The sequence below is a fragment of the Paralichthys olivaceus genome, chromosome 7, assembly GCF_024713975.1.
Source record: "Paralichthys olivaceus isolate ysfri-2021 chromosome 7, ASM2471397v2, whole genome shotgun sequence".
NCBI lineage: Eukaryota > Metazoa > Chordata > Actinopteri > Pleuronectiformes > Paralichthyidae > Paralichthys > Paralichthys olivaceus.
Window position 1 is genome coordinate 17,369,990 of NC_091099.1, and position 19,205 is coordinate 17,389,194.

Sequence of the window (19,205 nt, forward strand, 5' to 3'; positions counted from 1 at the left end):
TGGTTAAGATTTGCTGCAAGGAGTACACTTAACATTAAACATGTAGTACCAACATTGCAATCAAACTGTGATGTTTTATTTCCAGTGAGCAGGATTCAGATTGTAAATAAAGACACACTCTTCTCTGCAGAGTTAACACTAGTTTCACCACCTTTCAGTAAAACTACTACACATCTACCACACCCCTGTACTACTGACTCTGGGTTGTACTGAGCACTACGGTAAACAAAACATGTTCTTGCAATGTTAAGAAATACATTTTAAAGTTCTGGATCCAGATCCACGACAAAAACTCATCACTTACTAAGACACTGTTCTAACATCCCACCAAATGTAATCAAACAGACAAACATAGCATTGTCCATTAAAAAAGACTCTGTTATGTTCACTGTCCTATTTCACTTCAGGTGCGTATTAATTTGGTGCATATGAAAGTGATTTTCCTCCATCCTCATCTACCTGAGCAAAACATTCCCCCTTCACATTTTCTCAAACTCTCCCTGAGCAACAATCTCTCCACCTTCAGATCGCCTCACAAAACAATTTAAACATTCACTCTCTTCTGGGGCTACGGCCAGAATCCAAGAGGGAAAAAACCAGAGCAAACAGAAGGCTGCATACTTTCCGGCAAAACTTTACACAGTGGTAGAGAAGACGGCCTTGTTGAGGTGCCCACTTCAGCCGGAGGAGACGTTTGGCAAGAAGACCCTGCTCTGGTTCTGGGCCCAGGTTTATTGCATGTCACTTGATTTCTCAGACATGTCAGTGTTTTTTGCTGTCTGGCAAAAGTTGTTCATGTCCAACCTGTTGTGTAATTTCAGTAGCGTGCCCCAATTTTTAACTATAAAAACAGGCCACCAGAGGCCCATGTTACCTGGCCAAAGCAAATGTTAGATCCAAATATGGTGTCACCTCACTTCCTGTAACTGCAGTGCAATGACTGAGTGATCAAAAGAGCAGAATAAGATGATCAAGTCAGAATTGAATCTTCAGCTGCTTCCAGTTTATTGGACTCATCCTCTTATCAGAACTGCTCAGTCGCTCCCTCCCTCCTCTGACAAGCTCTCAATCATCCTCGGGGCTCCCTCCCTATCTCTCTCACTCACATCTCACTCACCTCTCTCCCTCCCGTTGTCGTCCACTGCATGTACCTCAACACTTGAGACCCAGAGCTAAAGATGTCCTGCACGTATGCAACCGTCCTGGCTCTCCTCGCCGTGCTCCTCGCACTCTCTTGTGAGTCTCATGCAGAAGAATGTTGGATTCGGGTTTTTGAATTTGTGGAGATGGATTTTTTTCTTTAGGTTTAGACACACTTATAACAGCTTTTTATTCATTCATGTTTTGTTCTCTGACCCAGTGTCTCCAGAGGCCGACTCTGCAGCTGTGCCCAGCAGCACAAGCAACACTACTGATCCACAAGGTGAGGAGCTGCACCAGCTGCACTGCTCCATCCTTACATCCTCAATCTGTCTTAATCCCTTCATGTTGTCAGCTGAACAACCTCCTGCTTCCACTGCAGGTCTCCTCAAGAGGATTTTCATGAAGGAGGCCGATGCCTCAAACTTCTTCAGGAGACGCAGCAGACGGGGAGCGAAGTCCCAGGATGAGATTAACGGTGAGTTCACTTCAGGTTGTTAATGGCCAGCCAAAATGAGTGTGTGTGTGTGTGTGTGTGTGTGTGTGTGGTCATCTGTTCTTTACAATGTAAGTACACATTCATCAGATGTACTCTCACACTAATTTCCACACTGTTATTTGCCAGAATGGACGTCATCATGTTGTACTATCAAATAATGCTATCACTGATGACTCACAAGAAACCATTTATCCTAGTAAGTCATTTAGTCTCATTTTCAGAATTACGTTTTGAAGAGGAAATTGAATAATCCGGTGTAATAATGACTAATGACTTTTAAAATTGTTCTGATTGAAAAACTGAATATGACTTTGAAATAGTGAACAGTTTTTGATTCAACACACCTGTTTACAAAACTTGACATTTATTTTACAACTTAAAACAAAAAAATCTTCCAAAGAGGTTTAAGAAATGTTGACGTTTCACCTGCTTTTCATTCATATTGTTTGATTTATTGAAATTTTAATAGATAATTTAACAGCTTGCTAAAATAAAAGTTAGTCTGGCACATTTAAAGTGGCTTGGATCAACTACTGTGCCTATACAAAATTCTAAAAACCAATAAATCCATTGTTCCTCGTAAATGTTTGCATATTTGAGGAAGTTTTAATGAATAGAAATGAGGGCAAACTGCTGTACAAGTACCAACAAAATTCTGAACTGAAAGAAACTTTTAATGCCCTTTAATGATTTTTTTTATCTCTTAATAGAACTGATATGATAACAGAGACAGGTGGTATTGGATATTATGACCCCAGTCATGGATTTATCTCTTGTTTTAAGAAAGACTTAAATTAGCTGCTCAGTAATAAATTAAATGACTTATTAAAATTCAGATCCTTTGCAGTCTGAATTGACAGTAAGAAGAACAGGTTTATTGTGGACTTAATGTTTGTCTGTGGCATCCAGCAGTTCAAATGATTGCACCAGAAACCACCTCCAACCTGTCTGAGCTCGGCCTCCTCCTCTGCTGGAGGCTACAGCAGGAGCCACAGGGCAGCATGGAGCTCTCTCTCTAACACACACACACACAGACTCACACAGTTTGGAATAGATGTGTCAATATTTTCCTAAAAAGTTTTGTGAAAATTCACATGCTGTGCAGTGTTTGAAGTTCTCAGGGGGCTTAAAAGCTCTGTTATGTACAGTTCTACCAACAGAAAGGTGAGAGCACACACACACACACACACACGCACATACACATATATACACACACACCCACAGACACACACACGCGCACATCTTTGCACTTCTATCTTAGTGAGGACACTCATTGGCATAATACATTCCCTAGCCCCTAACCCTAACCTTAACCATCCAAACAACGCCTAACCTAAACCTAATTGTTACCCTTACCTTAACCCTAAAACCAAATCTTAACTTGGTCAAAATGTCCTAACTTTTCATAAATATCCTCACTCTTTAGGGTCTATGCTTAAAATGGCCCTCACAAAGATATAAGTACAGGAACACACACTGGTGCTATGAATTGGAGTTGTGTAACAGACTGTGGGGTTGTGTGCATGCGGCAACAACAACAAGACACTTTGTGCACTAAGCAGAGAATGCAGTGATGGACGAGTGAGTGGGTGAGCGTTTGGGAGGTGGACGTGGAATGTGCGGACACGCAGGCGGAGAGGGGTGAGAGAGACACCAAGTAAAAAAGTGAGAGAAATAAACTGTGCTCACTCTCCTGCTGCTTAATGACACAAAAGCACAACATCACTCTTTCAGGAAGATGAAATTTGTAGAGAAAAATATTTGATATTTGTAATAGTTATTTCAGTGGGTAGATAAGGTGACATACAATTTATAATAATAGACAAAAGACTCCAAAGAAAGGCTCCTTGACTTTGGGGTTTTTGTAGGAGTTGTGATGCATCACAAGAAGAAAATAACTGATTAACTGATTAACTCTGCTGTGCAACATCTACAGGGGACACCAAACCAAAAGTAATATACAATTTACCTCAGTTCTATTAAATATACTTTCTTCTGCAAGTAAATACTCACCAGCAATTAATCTGTGAACCTGAAACCTTCAAATGTGCATACAACCAAATGGTTTGAAATCCCAACATGAGCTCATGCACAGACTTGTGTAGGGAATCCTGGCTAAAGGTCAAATGTCAAGACCAGACTTTGGAAAAGGTTAGCGTGGTGAATTGGAACCTCTGCAATCTCAGCCAATGGCTCTTTCTAATGTTACTGCAGTCAGCAAGACTAGCGTGCCCACACTCGACATAATGATTACTTTAAACGCCCTCTGGTCTTCTTCATGTGTCCAGTCTCACTGCTCAGAGGTTACATGGCCGCCCAGAGTCCTCAGCCTCACTTCTGTATGAGACTTAAACCAAGTTTTAACTCTTTAAGCTCAAATGATTCATAAAAGTATTAAAACAATACTGAGATCTCCAGTTTGTTGAAAGAATCATTGTTTGCTGCAGAGGTTTTTTTATTGTCCATAAATTAAAATTTTTAAGACAATTTATTGTCCTAAAATAATTCCAATGTTTAGGATGAAGAACAACATCCGCAAAATCCTCAATCTTGCATTCTTATTTAAAGCTGAAGGTAATATTGGGCTTTAGCAGTCTGAGTTAAATAAACCTGGTGGGTTTAGAGAGACAGTCCTTTATTTTGCCTTGGAAACCGTGAACCTCTCCCTTGGCTTTGCTCTCTACCCACACACATCTTTATGGAGGATGAAAAGATGAGACATGAGTCATTAGCCTCTCTCCATCACTCAGAGATCCAGGTTTTGTGTGTCAGCCTTGGATACAATCACCATCCATGAATCACAGCTTCAACACACATGCCAGCTGTATGAAGACCAGAGCTTTGTTTCTCCACATTCACTGATTCAGTTTTGTGGTATTTTGTGGGGTTGCAGTTTAGTGATGTTATTGTTTTCAGCTTGTTTGTCTCCACTTGTTGAATTGAAATTGTGGCAGTTTTAGCAGCTGAGTCAATCAGGTTATGTTTTTGTTTGCATTTGTCTCACATTAGCAGGATTACACAAAACTACTCAAAAGGTTTTCAGGGGATGGGTGGACCCAAAGAAGAACACATTTAAGTTTTAGTGTAGATCCAGGATTTTTTTCATTTTATTTAACATTGGGAGGTAGGGCAACATTTTCATTGATTTTTCAGAAGATAATTCATTATCTTGATGGAAAAAAATCAGGCATGTTTAAGGGACAGATCTTTTAAGAGTTTGGTGCAGATCCAAATAAAAATCTGGATCTCTCTGAATGCCATTCTAGTTTCCAGGGATGGACAGTTCTGTAACTGAGTATTTCCATTTCCTGTGACCTCTGCTTCGTGACATTTCAGAGTAAAATATTGCACTTTTTGTCAAATAAAGAAATATTTTTGTAGCAGTCATCAGATGTCTCGCTCTCTTTAAATGTTTTCACATGTGACAAATGTGCTGTTACAAAAAAAAACTACAAACTGATGGGTAAATAGAAGGTCGGGCAGTTAAATGTCCATTCAAAGTGCTTCCCCAGCAACAAATCCACCGTCTTTGAGGGATGATAAAACTGAAGGATGAACAGACAGATTCTTTGATCTTATTCAATCACAATTTTTTCGATACATTTCCTCAAACAATTTGACTCGATTAATTAAAATCAAAATTCTACATTGCTATGATTGATTGATTAATTAAGGATCAATGTTGTTTGGTTCTAACTTGTTCCCTTCGTTACCTTGTAAAAAAAGTCCATGTCAGGCCTTCTTAACACAAACACATAATATGTAGAATTGCAATGATTTTCTGATGTTTCTCTACATTTTAAAATAATTCACCCGTGCTCTCTTGTTTGGCTGTTCTAGGCAAAGGACAGATGACAATTAACTTCTGTATTATTGATATGACATGATATGATATGATATAATTTGACATGACATGATATGATATATTTTCCTCCTCTGTGCTTGCAGCTGAGCAGAGGCTGGTTTTGGCTGCAGACGAGCGCAGAAGAGAGTTTCACGAGGAGCAGAGGAACGAGTTTGAGAACTACGCTGAGGAGGAGCACGATGGTACGTGAACTCCTTACATCTGATGCATGCAGCAGAGGAATATGGGTTCATTCAAAGTATCCAGTTCATTCATCTGCCAGAAATCCTCTCTAATCTTCCAGAGCAAGACGAGAGGACCAGAGTGAGCACCGAGCAGTGGAGGGAGTTTCACTACGACGGGATGCATCCTCCCCACGAGTACAACCGTCACTCCACCTGAGATACAGAGAGAAAGAAGAGATGTGATGCTGTGGAAACCAATACTTAAAAGAGAAAGAAAAGTCTTGAACTACACAGTGATGCTTGTCACCACAGACCCTGACAGCTGCAGAGTGAAAAGATCAAGCACAGAATGAAATGTTTGAACTCCTTTTTAACCCTTGTGTTGCTGATATTGGCTTTATTTCTTCATGGCCTCCCTCTGACATCACTGCTTATTGTATAAAAGCAATAATAAAGATTCTTCTTCTAAACATCTAAAAAAAAACTAATGAGCATAAAACTATTGAAGTGGTAACCTAAGCAGATATTCTGTGTTTGATATCTTATGGAGGATGCATGAACAAGTAGTTATTCCTTTTTTCAGGGCTTCAACAATTATTTTCATTATTGATTAAGTGTTTCTATTCATGATTAATTGAAATGTTTTTTGGTCTGTAAAATGTCAGAAAACTGTGTGAAATGCTCAGTCCAACAAACAGCCCCGAAGCAAAGGCAGTCAATTATTGTTTAGTCGACAAAGACAACCAGCAAATAGTCACATCTCAGGAATTGGAACCATGATTTCCACTTGAAAGAAACTCAAGTGAAAAGTCAAATGATGTATTTTTAAGATGAATTAAAGCCCATATACGTAATTTTTATAAATAAATGTTTCTGAGAAACCCAAATAGACCTTTTCAGGATTATCATGCGGATGTGTTTCTAAGAATAGTAATGTTAACATTAACCACAGATATCTTATTATAGGCCACATATCTATGAAGTCTTTTACTGCAACATGTATAAGAAATTCTCATACAATTAACATTAAAATAAACAAACTTAAACATCAGCCATAAAGTATATACTGAGTTAAATAGATATAGGGCAATTTCAAAATTCCTATACTCACATATGTTCATATTTACTCACTTGTAATGACATAAAAATAAACAAGTAAATTATTTGAAAATCTATATACAGCTCTGCAAAAAAATAAGAAAAGATGTACTCCACTGCATTCCAGAGTCTGTTGACTTTGAAATTTGCAGGATAAATATTCATTTATTTTAACAAATTATCTTGCAGTGGTCTCAATTTTTTTCCAGGTCTGTATATATATATATATATATATATATATATATATATATATATATTCTGTGCATATCAAATGATAACTTCTATATAAGAGATGTGTACATACCCTAACTAACTTGAAATTTACTCTCTGTCAAAGAACCAACGACACATACGAACAAGCCTCTTTTTTTAATACATGAATCTCTACAACTCCACAGAACAATATATAATACATGCATACTGAGGGGCTTTAAATGCACCATCTGATGTTTTCTTTTGGTGGTTTTTTTTGAGAGGGAAGACAAAAATAAACACTCAAGACCCAAGCAAACTGTGTGGTTGAGATTTGTATTTACACATTCACTATCCAACATTTTTTTAATAATTCAAGATGGCGTAGCCCTTGATACTGGGCATGTTCTGGTGTAGGGTTCCTTTTCTTCCTCCCTCGTTCGTAGGAAAATGGAGGATCCACAGAGACAATAAAAAGACAGACCCCTTCTCTTTTCTGTGTGAACGAGGGAGAGAGCGCGAGAGAGAGAGAGCAGGAGAACGAGTCTTTCTGCTAAATTCAACAGGCTGGTATGAAAGCACAGTGATTAAACACAGAGAGAGAAAGTGACCTGTTTACAGACCAGACACTCCATGAGCGGAAGCAGAGCACGATATTTTCACCACTCAACTGTACAATATACTGACCGCACACTTCTGCCATGGGAGCAAATTTGATACATTTGCATTCATTTGTCAATTTTTCTTTTTACTGCAGACATGAATTCACACTTCAAATACGTTCTTTAAATCTGTAATTCAAGGTCTTCATTGAGGAAACATCGCCTTCAGTGTGAGTTCCATGATGTTCATATGTTAGTAATGATGGATTTAAGGGACGAAAACATTTGTCAGCCTCAATGGCACATTAGAATATTATGCACGATTTGGAGTAATGGTGGACTTGAGGAATGAATGATTTTGACAAAAATGTCCTCAATATAACAAGGGCAACAAGAAGAAAGTGGAAAAACTGAAATCTGTTTATAAACAAATTAATTATAAGTCCAGACATGAATGTGAACACGAAAAAGTTCTTTAAATATGCGATTCGAGGTTGTCATTGGGGCAACAATCCATTCAGTGTGAGTTACACGATGCTCATATGTTAGTAATGATGTAATAAACAAACCCAGTGACACATTAGAATAACATGCAGGATTAGGAGGGTTTGTCTTTTCAGCTCTTTCACCTTCCTCAGCAGCAGCGTCTGGTGTTTTGGACAGATTCATGTCGGAGCACATCCCTGAGAACTGCTCACAGAGCGACAACACGTGGTCGCCCTCCTGTGGTCGAGGAGGACTTCACATGCACGTTAAAAATAATCAATCAAACATAACAGTGATTACAAATAAGCAACTATCACATATTGTGTCTTTATCATTTAAAGCCATAACTTTTCAGTCCAGTTGAATTTTTTTTTTACATTTACACATTTCTCAAAGTGATATTTTTAGAAAAGTCGTAATGTAAGAAAATAAATAATCCGATACATTTAGTGCAACGCGGCTGCACCCTCAGCGTTCACACCCCATGACCACAGCCTGCTTGTGTTTCTCGTACACACACACACTTTAAAGCGAAGAAGTTACACACCACTTTTGGGGGTCATGACCGTTTGAGCCATTGTAGCAAATACCACAGCAAATGAACGAGCAGTCAAAAAACGACGAGAAGTTCAGAGTGCAGATGATGTCACGATTACTTCACCACAACTTGAAGCTTATGTTTCACTTATCACTCCACAGTATAGTCCTAGACAGGATATTTACACAAGGCATACAGAGGAGCGTCCAGTCTCAAGACGCTCAGTCAGAAATGACAGCAACTTCAGTGAAGAGTTTTCCCTTTAGTGTGGCACTGCACACCAGCAGGTTGTTGGTCCAACCATGATGCAGCCTGAACATGGCTTCCCTCAACAACTTCTGCTTAACTTCTCCCCCTCTGTACTTCGGGGTCTGTATGACAGTGGGAAGCCAGGCATCGAGGGGGGCGGGCTCACAGCCATGGTAAATGGAGCTGAAACAAACGCTCCTTAAATTCCTCCCGTGTTTGGCAGAAACAAGTGGGAGGCCGCGGGATTGGCAAACTGGGCGAAGACATCGAGTCACGAGGCGTGGGATGGTTTGATCCTGTCTCAAAGCTCCGTGGTCTCCCAGCTCACCTCCCGCGGAACCTGGCGTCATTTAGTCCCAGTGTGAATGACAGTAACGGTGGAGGGTCGGGGCCGTGACGGCTCGGCCACCACAGATGGTTCCTCTCGTACAGGAGAGGGGATGTCAGAGTCCTGATTGTTCACTTTAACCGCAGATGGCAGAGGAGCTATTGGAGGACCTATGGGACAGAATATGTGCAATATGAGAAACTATCATTAACTTAAGTTTGTATAAAAAGTAGCAGAGATTCAAGTTAAAATTAAAATGATTATTTATTAATTATTTTTCAACAAATCCTATGTCTCATTATGTTCCACTTCACTGGCCTTTCTGCAGCACAGAGCCCATTGGTTCCTACTGAAGATATAAATCTTTCAACAAAAATGTCTCTCATACTTTTGTTTATAAAGAAAACAAATAATTGCTGAAAGGCTGGGCACTGTGGACTTCAGCAAATGTTAATCAATACATACAGTGAATGGGGAGTGAACATAAATCTGGGCCAATGGACCAAAACCTCTATGGTAGATCTTGGTACAGTGTCTCCAGAACCAATCCCTGATTTGACAAAAATTTATTGATATCTCTGTAAGCTCTGAAAGAAGCTTTTGACCTGGAGATTCATTTCTTACACATGTAAATTGTCAATTATGGCCTATGTCATATATATATATTTCATCAAGCTCAAATGTGACACAAAAGTTGTAACCAGTGATCATTATCATTATCATTTGCCATAAGATTTAAGATCAATTAAATCTATCAATTTATAAACAAATAAGTCTATAAAAAGTGAGAAACTGGTGAAAATTCCAAAGTGACGTATTCTGATGTGATGTTTTGTTTGATTAAATGTTGATGCATTTTCTGCAAATCACCTTCTGATTCATCAATTAATCGTTTCACCACTGAAGCACAGAGATCCAGTGACTACTGAGTGAGCTTGATTTTTAAAAGCTCTCATGTTAAACTAAACTCTCACCAGAAACTCAAACATATCATCTCAAACCCAGTTTAGTCTGTTGGACTGAAAATGACACCTCAAGAGCTTTTCAAACAGTTGCCAGTGAGTTTAATGGAGACGGCAGCAGAGAGAACAGAGCTGAGCTGAGTGCAGCACTAAGAAGTTGAACACGTCCGTATCTACAGAGAGCGTCTGAAGCGCCACTCACAGTCCTTTGGGGAGAGCGGGGCGCAGTCCACAGACTGGCTCTTGGCTGGAGCTCGGCTCTGGGGGTTGGACACAGAGTTGTCGCTGGAGATGCTGCTGCCAAAGCTGGTTCCCAGCTGCAGACGCCTCATGTGGCGGATCACAGCCGTCGCATTAAAGGCTTGCTGTGAGGAGAGAATGTAAACAGACAAGTGTGATACCAAAGACAGATTCTTTGCATCTCTGAAAAGCCGTTTTCAGACATGACCTCCCGAGGATGTCTGGAGAATTCTGTCCAGACTTTCTCTGGAGGTTTCCTTTCACACATGTACAACGCAGCGGGAGATTCTCCACTCAGACGCGTTCACAACAACACAGAAATCTCTGGAGTATTCAGGGGAGGGGGGGTGCAGCAGGCAAATCAACCCCGGCGTCATCCTGAGATATGTTTTCTTTCGGAGATTGACAACATATAGTACTCACCCTCCATTTGCTTTTGGCGAAGTTTTTCCGAATCTGTCGGCTGACAGATTCATGTATGTTCTTGCAGAGAGCCGTGCCTCCAGCAATCCTGAAAATTACAGTCAAGTCCCTTAATTCACACATACAAGCACGGCATTGCACAACTGATTTATATTGGTATGTGTTATAACCTGGGAATCCATCGTCATGCTGTTTTCCTATTTGCTCCCATCACTTATTTCCATCCTCCTAAATAATGTTTGACTGATGGGGCAATGTGTTTTTGCAGGAGCTCAATCACAGCATCACATTTTCTCACATTCATCATAATATCTCCTTGTCAATGAAACCCATTCCTCTCTGTTGCGAACACTTGTTACCGGTGTCACAAGCCATATATTTGTATCAAAGAGACCACCTGCCCAGCCCCCGAAAGACCCATTACTGGCTAACAGACGTATTCATATTGGCTGCTTCAGCCGGAGACAGCAGCCCACGCTGCTCGCAGCTCGCTCTCATTACCTCCAGCTCAGGCCTGGAAAGACATCCTAATTGTTCATTAAAGCTTCTACATTCTTTAAGGATCCTTCAGGACACCGGTCGCTAATTGGCAGCCATTAATTCAGCAGATTTCTCTTCGAGGGCTGCCGGTGGCGAGCGGTGGTGGGTTCGCGGCTCGGAGCCATGGCGACAGATGACAGTGGGAGGACATGCTCTCTATGACAAAAGCACAAGCCTGGCTATCTGCGCCATTCTGCTGTTGAATTACACCAGGACATGTGGTTCCCTGTGATTGTCTGGCTGGGGCGCATTGCGTCGCGGTTGGTTACTCACCAGGGGTGCTCAAGGGCCTGGTCACACGTGAATCTCTTCTCTGGGTCCTTCTCCATTAGGCAGCTGATGAATTCTTTGGCTATGAAAACAATCGAAAGGGTCATGAGCACATCCAGGAAGTTGTATACTGTGCAGATTGTAAAGCCTTGTGATTTATAAAAACATTCATCTTGACTTAAGAGGAAGCAGGAAATGCCATGTGTAACCTTATGAGCGATGGCAGATTTCCACAGGAATTTCCTTAATATAACCAAAAAATAAATAAATAGATGACTGAAAATCAGAGATCCATGTAACACAAATGAATTATGGGAATTATTTTATCAAAATCTGTTGAACTATAAGCTTGGCACTAATCTATAAATATATAGAGACAATTATTATTGCAGTCATTCTGCATTTAAGTGGAATCGTCCATCAAACGTCAACAAATACAATACTCTTTTCTGTCTTTTCCCAAATCTATTTGTAAGATTTTTTTGTTGCTGACGATGGAGCAACAAACCTGATTGAAAATAATAACAGGTAATAAAAACTAGCATAAATACATCACAAAAACTTAAAAGCTCAATTATAAAAATGTTGTGTAAACAGCTTTATGCTTTCTTTTCCCTATGGCTGCTAAAACTGTAATCTGCTGTTAGTTGGTAGACTGTGGGTGTGTGTGTGTGTGTGTGTGTGTGTGTGTGTGTGTGTGTGTGACATGACCTGACTGCTGAAGTGTTGTGAACTAAACTGGCTGCTATTACAGCTGAGCAATGCTAACAGTGTTTTCACGCAAGCTCTGGAGTTATTTTAGCTCTGCCATTTGCACTAATCTGTACCATGGACTGAATAAAAAGATGAACGCCATGACAGCTCCCCAAAAGTGAAGCCAAATCATCTTGATCGCCCCCTCGAGGTGAGTGGTTGGGACACTGACACCACCTGCACGATTATAGATTAAGAGACGTCTTTCTCTCTTTTTTTGATTGTTTACTGTCAGGTTCAGGGCTCCAAACTAAAATTAGCTTCCTTGAAATAACAAGGAAACTGCAGGACCTGTGATTCAGAGGTGTTACAATTTATTATAACATATTCAACACAAATTCCGACGTAGCTCACCAGAGTCGGATATATCATCCCAGTACGGTGCGTCAAACTCGTAGTCTGCCTTGAGGATCTGCTCAAAGAGCTTTGAGTCATTTTCGTCGTAGAAAGGAGGGTAACCACAAAGCCTGAGGAGATGAAGATGGATGATTGCACAATGATAGTCTCTGTGAGCACTTTCATCCAGCTGGTGTTAGAAACTTTAACCTAAATCTAAAAGGATTTGCTGTGGGCCTAATCTCATTTACTGGCAGTTTGATTTCATACAGCATGCAACAGGAGATGGTTCAGAGGGATTAGAGAGACTACATGGAGTCTAAGAGGGAAAAAATGGGACAAACACTCACTTCCATATGATATGGAAAAAAACAGGACATGCATATTGCAGATATGCAACATAAATCCATAACACAACCCTAACCCTGTACATTTGAGCTGTCTCCTGATTGTGAAACAGAATAAAATTGTTCCATAATGATCATAAGACAGAAGAATTATCTGTAAGAGCCTCAGAAACTCTTCCACTACGTACATAGCATTAAAACTCATCATCCTGACAAGTGGATAAATGAGACCTGGGATTTTCTTTTTGCAAATGTGAACCACCAATTTATCTAATTAGTTTAGTGGCTTTGTGCAAGACTTTCCACTAAAAGCTTTTTAGGTTGTGTAAGAAACATGAGCACCGGTGATTATCACTTCTGTTTTTATGTGTTTCACAATTTTAGCCACGTTATCATGTGGGTCCAGAGAAAAGTTGGTCTGTTCATTTTGGTGAAGATCACATGATAGCGGTTGAATTTCTTTGACACATTCATGGTTCCCAAAGGATGAACCTTTTAACACTCTGTTGATGTTCATTACTTTGAATCTAAGGCTTTCAAAACTTCAAAACTTGATTCACAATCAAACACCTGCAAAAACTAAAGACAGTAAGAATTAGCAAAATATTTAATACATTTAGCTGTATTTCAAATCCATACAATAAACTTCTCATCAGAATGTACTGTTTTAATAAATCAGCACAATATCAGACTTATTTAACCATTTTATACAAACAGGAAATAAGAACGTGGGATGTTGGTTGTCAATCAAACTGCGGCGTTGGTGTCACTAAACTAACATGATTTAATACATGTATTAAAAACCTGCTTAGAATCATTGTGTAGTATGAGAATTATTATTTTTCAATTCTGATCTTGTTATCCACTTTCTGATGATCATCTATAACTTTAAATTCATGATAAAGAGGTTTTTCATCTCAGTCAGCTTTTCCTGGATGTTTCTGATTCAAGGTTTCCTGTTTAAAATGTTCAAATGCAGAATACAAGATTCAGATCCTTCCATATTATATCTATTTATGGTTTAAATGAAGCACTTACAGAATATAAGCGATGACCCCAATGGACCAGCAGTCCACAGCTTTACTGTAGGGCTTCTGAGCCAAAACCTCAGGAGCTGGAAGAATAAAATATTGTTGTAAACGGTCAGAAACACTAACATTCGTGTAGCGACCAATGCAAACAGATTCTTTCCATTCACCAGGACAAAGAGGCTGGAGACAAATGTGAATGTTTGCTGCTTGGCCTGTGGCAGATGGCGGAGGTTAACCTATGGCTACTTGGATTAGATCATGTTTAGCCAACTAGAGCAGCTAATTATCTCAGAGCAAGTTTCCACCACAGTGACAAGCTCAAAGGGCATCCTCACCCACGTATCCCGGAGTCCCACAGGCGGTGGCCATCACGTCACCTGTTCCCTCCATCTTGGAGAGGCCAAAGTCACTGATCATGATCTTTGACTCATCATGAGGACTGAAGTACAGCAGGTTCTCAGGCTGAAAACAAAAAGAAAGAGTCAAACACTGGGCCTGAGCTCGTCTGTCAAGCTTCTGGGTTTTTTTCTGTGTGGATTAATTTCAGTCGTCCAGACAGTAAGACGTCAGACAAAATGTGAAACAAAACCCCCCTGGATTTATTAGTCTGGTGAAGTTTTACAGTTCATCCAGACGGCTTCATCACTTTTACTGAGGTTGTGAAGCACACAGAGTTATTGAGTCACTCACACAGGTTAGATGACAGGGGTTTCTCTTCTCTGTAAGATGTAAAAGTCCTCAACAACAAATGCAGGTGATTCTGTGAGGAACTGTGAATATTAAATACAGTTGATACCTTGAGGTCTCTGTGCACTATGCCCATAGAGTGCAGATAGTTGACCGCATCCAAAACCTGTCGGATGAGTCGACTGGCATCCATCTCTGTGTAGAAGCCCTTTTCCACAATGCGGTCAAACAGCTCACCTCCAGACACACTGCCAGCACACACAGAAAACAACAGTCAGGTTAAATCAATAATCAATCCGATGAAGAAGTTCATTTATGTCGCACTAATCAGAATCAGTGATAACAAAGTGGTTTAAAAAAGGCAGGCAACTGACAATTGGAGGAAGTGGAGATGCATCGTCCTATTAATTTACAGTCTATGCTGCAAACAGCTACACTGGCTTTGTCTATTGAGAACAAAATCTGCCTATGAGCTCCTGTAAATCACAATGACTTATTATATTATCACTTAAAATCTTGCAGTGTGTCTTAAAATGTTATGTTTTGTGAAATGTGCTTTTGTTTTGACCCTCTCCTCCACCGTACAACCTGGATAGGAAACACAGATGTAACTTGTGAAATTGGTACAAGCACCAAACAGAATTTGTTTTTTCATCCAGATGGTGGTCTGTGAGGAGCCTGGAACAAGTGTGTGACAGATCTTTAGTTTAGTGACTCATGTAATGAAGAAGCTGGTCTAAAACCTCAGCTTGTTATCACACTATAGATCAGAGGTCACCCACACGGTGCCTGCGGGCACCATGTAGCCCCCAAGGACCGCATGAGTCTCCCGCAGGCCTGTTCTAAAAATAACACAACTCACCAGTGAGCTGTGTCTAAAATTTGATATGCGTTTCTAATTAAATGTAATTATTTACTTTTTATACTGTCAAATTGTTATTCTCATATTGAAGTTGACTATTGACTATGATTTGTTAAAAGGGTTTGTCAGTGGTTAGTGAAAATGGGACATTTGTCTTATGAAATGTAGAAGTGATCATCTGAACATTTAAACAATTGCTGAGATTAATAGAAATAAAGTGTTGAATGTTGATATTATCTGTTTCCCACCTTGTTAAGTCATTGTTGATTATTATTGTGAGAAATCATTAACGTGATCAGTGTCTTCACATAGATGAGAATCATTTATCATTAATAATAATATATAATTAAAGGCAAACTGAGAAAATGCGTTATTTCAGAAGAGTGTATCAAACTGGTAGCCCTTCATATGACTCAGTACCCATGAAGTAGCTCTCAGTTTCAAAAAGGTTGGTGACCCCTGCTATAGATATAGATGCAATGGGACAATTCAAATTTAGGTATATTTGATAAAGTTGGTCAAACGTTTACCTATCATTCCAGTCATCAGTAAAGCTAAGCTAACTCTGTCATGGCTCCAGCGTCATACTTATGGTACATATCGTAATCCTCTCCTGAATCAACTGTCATTACGAGAGTGAATACACTAAACTAATAGTTTTTATTGTTCAACAATACCATCTGCAACATCATTTGGTCCCTCTGTTTGTGTGTAATACGATAAATCTCCCACCAAGACTCATTCCTCTTTGAAATCATTGTATCAACTCAGACGTGCAGATGAGGGCAGAAATACCTCGAGGACTTTACAAGATGCTTTTTCAGGCAAAAACCTTAAATTGACAGGACAAACAAAGAGCTGCCCTACACAAACAAAGAGGTGAGCCGATGTACTTACAGCTGCATGATGAGGTACAGGTGGTTTGAGCTCTCGTAGATGTCCTCCAGAGCCACTATGTTCTCGTGCTTTATCCTGGAGGAGGGAGGAGAAAATAAAATCACTTGCTTGCTCTGTTTGTTTAATCAGGTCCCTTTTCTTTTGTTAAAACCATGACCCTTAAATCCTGTTGTTTCTTTTTCTCTTTTGTTCTTTTGCTCGCCGTGTATGTTTGTGCATGTGTGTCTTCACTTGCCAAAAGATAAACCCGGCAAAGCTTATCATTTACCTAAAGGAGAAAATCTTAAGTGAGTGACTGAGATAAGGGCAGGGGGTTGTTCTTGGAGGATGCTAATCAATGAGTCATGAAGCAGTAACCCCCTCGTCAGCAGGGGCACCTAAAGGAGATAATAGGGCGTGGATGAAAATGCTGGGAGTCTGTGTCCAGGCAACCAACATGTAAGGTTTAAGAGAAAGAAAAAAAAAAACGCCTCTGCAAGGAGATATGCAGATGACAGACGTGCAGCTGATAAAGCAAAGGTGGGGGTGGTAGAGTAGGGAGGAAGCATCTCAGTGTTCACAACTTCCTCCCAGTGGCAGTTTTGGGGATGTTGTGGATACAACGAAGAAGAATGAAGAGAGAAAGGAAATAGAAGGAATGACATATCAGAAAAGAGAGACGGAAAAAAGGAAAAAGTCAGAGGATAGCAACTGTAGCCAGGCAACTACACCCAACAACTGGCGTGCTCACTTCAAGAGTGACTGATAACTCCTTGGTGGAATTACCCATCAGGCCCTGAAGGAGGATGGAGTGTCACCTACTGTCAATGCAATCCTATCATACCCTGCGTAGGAAGAAGTAGGAAGAATGTGGTTGTTAGTGGCAGAATTGTCGCAGATTGTTCGAACAATAGCTCGTCTCTTACGCATGTCAGCAGTTATAGGATTCTAAAATGCAGAATTTAACAGCACAACAGCTGTTAACAAAGACAACCAGGTCAGCAACAGTTGTAATTAGTTATTCATGTTGCGTTCTACACTGGTAGCTGAGGGGAGTCATGTGATAGGAGCCTGATGAATCAGTGAGGGCTACGTCGGGACCGGAAAGACCCAATCAGCAAGTGGCTGTGAGTGTCTACATCGTCTGCAAACATCTCTGTTTTTGCTTGTCCAGACTAAAATATAGCCTCAAAGTTTTCAAACTGAAACAGGAACAGCAGCATTTCCAAATTCCTCAATTTTAGCAGCTCTACAATTCAGGAGCAGTGTGGATGTGAGGCGTATCACAAGCAGAGTTGATGTAGTGGATTTAGTTTGGATGTAGCCTGAGTGGCATCTGCATCTCAACTCATAGAGCAGACATTTACAAGCTTTCCCCCCTCAGAGGATGCACACACTGGTGAACTTCTCTAAAAGTGGTGTTCCTCTACTGCAATCTCCCCCTCAGACTCAGTCAAGCGGCACCTACTTCCTCAGCACGGCGATTTCATTTTCGATGCTTGTCTCCTTCCCCTTCAGTGCTTTTTTGGGGATGCACTTGATCGCCACCATCTTTCCCGTGGTCTTCTCCCGAGCCATCACCACTTCGGAAAACGCGCCCCTGTGGGAGACAGAGGAGACACGTTAGTCCTCCTTCACATGCGCTGGGGCAATATTGACACAGAAAACCTATCGTGAATGAGTACATACAAGGCACTCAGAGCCAGACAGGCCAGAGTACACAAACAGCATATTGTGAATATTTACTGAGAACTGGCAAAAATCCCTGACTAAAGCCAACAGCCATCCGCACTGGCTTACGCTCGGTGCCCGTGTGCAGCCAAAAGCATGGCAAACACTTTTAAAACACCCATTTAGATCGGCAGATAGTGTGTCCGCCTCGGCCATCTGTCTCTATACACGAGAGCCTTCGAAAACAAATACTGAATTAAGGGAATATTTGCTTGAGCAATCTGTATTCCGTTGCTATGATACCACATTCAGTCCACCTTAAATCTTGCAGAGCATGCAGCATGATTCCCCCCCCCCCTCCCACTTCTTGTTTTCATTACACTTATTTTAACCTCCACCTCAGGAGGGTTTGAAGTGAAGATCTTAAAAGAGGATTGATGTTTTGATTTGTTCAGTTACTGGACCAGAACAGGTCATATGATCTAAAAAACCTCAAATAATCCCTGATTATTGCTGATGAACTGACGGCTCTGCGGTGTAGGCTCAGCAAAATGTGTCAGGACAACAAAATCAAATCTTATCTGAGGTAGAGTTCTTGATTTTCTTGACTCATAAAGCCATGTGGAGTTTTTCACTTATTTATTTGTCTTATCCATTTTATTTGTTTGTTGTAATTTTAAACACAAACTGAGCTGCTGACAAAGTTTTACTTTAATTCATATGTTCAGGCTAAATAAGTGTGTTGACATGAGCACAGCAACAGGGTCTTCATTATGTAATGGGTTACACAGACACAAACACAGTATATGGTCCCTTTTATCCAATATTTTCCCTATTGTTCACATTGTGGTTTTAAGATACATTTCTTCAAACTCTTCATTTATTCTGCAATAGTAGTCCTGTTGTTCTTGTTGCAACAATTACCTGCAGCCATTTTAGTTCGTTTTTTTCTTTATTAACTTACCAACAGTACCTTTAATGAAATATTCTTTGTGTACAAAAAGTTTATGAAGGGTTTTGTCCGGGTATAATGTAAGAAAAGGACC

The 19,205-nt window shown here is 40.3% G+C and overlaps 2 protein-coding genes across 2 annotated transcripts in view; one reads left to right on the forward strand and one right to left on the reverse strand.

Annotated features, from left to right (window-relative positions):
- Window positions 1–41: 41 nt before the first annotated feature.
- ucmab (upper zone of growth plate and cartilage matrix associated b) lies at window positions 42–9,008 on the forward strand. Its single transcript, XM_020108061.2, has 5 exons — window positions 42–1,236; window positions 1,361–1,423; window positions 1,523–1,618; window positions 5,588–5,686; window positions 5,788–9,008. The coding sequence occupies exons 1-5, from the start codon at window positions 1,179–1,181 to the stop codon at window positions 5,883–5,885; spliced, it is 414 nt and encodes a 137-aa protein (XP_019963620.1). The 5' UTR covers window positions 42–1,178; the 3' UTR covers window positions 5,886–9,008.
- Window positions 7,117–19,205, reverse strand: part of camk1db (calcium/calmodulin-dependent protein kinase 1Db) — a 23,507-nt gene continuing 11,418 nt past the window's right edge. Inside the window, exons 2-11 of the mRNA XM_069528107.1 lie at window positions 17,957–18,088; window positions 16,510–16,584; window positions 14,860–14,998; window positions 14,399–14,525; window positions 14,071–14,146; window positions 12,704–12,816; window positions 11,600–11,678; window positions 10,787–10,874; window positions 10,326–10,488; window positions 7,117–9,331 (exon numbers count right to left, since the gene is read on the reverse strand). Of these exons, the coding sequence (XP_069384208.1) occupies window positions 9,180–9,331; window positions 10,326–10,488; window positions 10,787–10,874; window positions 11,600–11,678; window positions 12,704–12,816; window positions 14,071–14,146; window positions 14,399–14,525; window positions 14,860–14,998; window positions 16,510–16,584; window positions 17,957–18,088 (1,144 nt within the window). The 3' untranslated portion in view covers window positions 7,117–9,179. The remainder of the gene's footprint in view (window positions 9,332–10,325; window positions 10,489–10,786; window positions 10,875–11,599; window positions 11,679–12,703; window positions 12,817–14,070; window positions 14,147–14,398; window positions 14,526–14,859; window positions 14,999–16,509; window positions 16,585–17,956; window positions 18,089–19,205) is intronic.

What these genes read in the sequence shown, in the direction of transcription:
- ucmab (XM_020108061.2), top strand. Translation starts at nt 1,179, where the DNA reads ATGTCCTGCACGTATGCAACCGTCCTGGCTCTCCTCGCCGTGCTCCTC. An exon ending in CGTGCTCCTCGCACTCTCTT is followed by an intron (nt 1,237 to 1,360) that starts GTGAGTCTCATG and finishes TCTCTGACCCAG; the next exon opens with TGTCTCCAGAGGCCGACTCT. An exon ending in GTCCCAGGATGAGATTAACG is followed by an intron (nt 1,619 to 5,587) that starts GTGAGTTCACTT and finishes CTGTGCTTGCAG; the next exon opens with CTGAGCAGAGGCTGGTTTTG.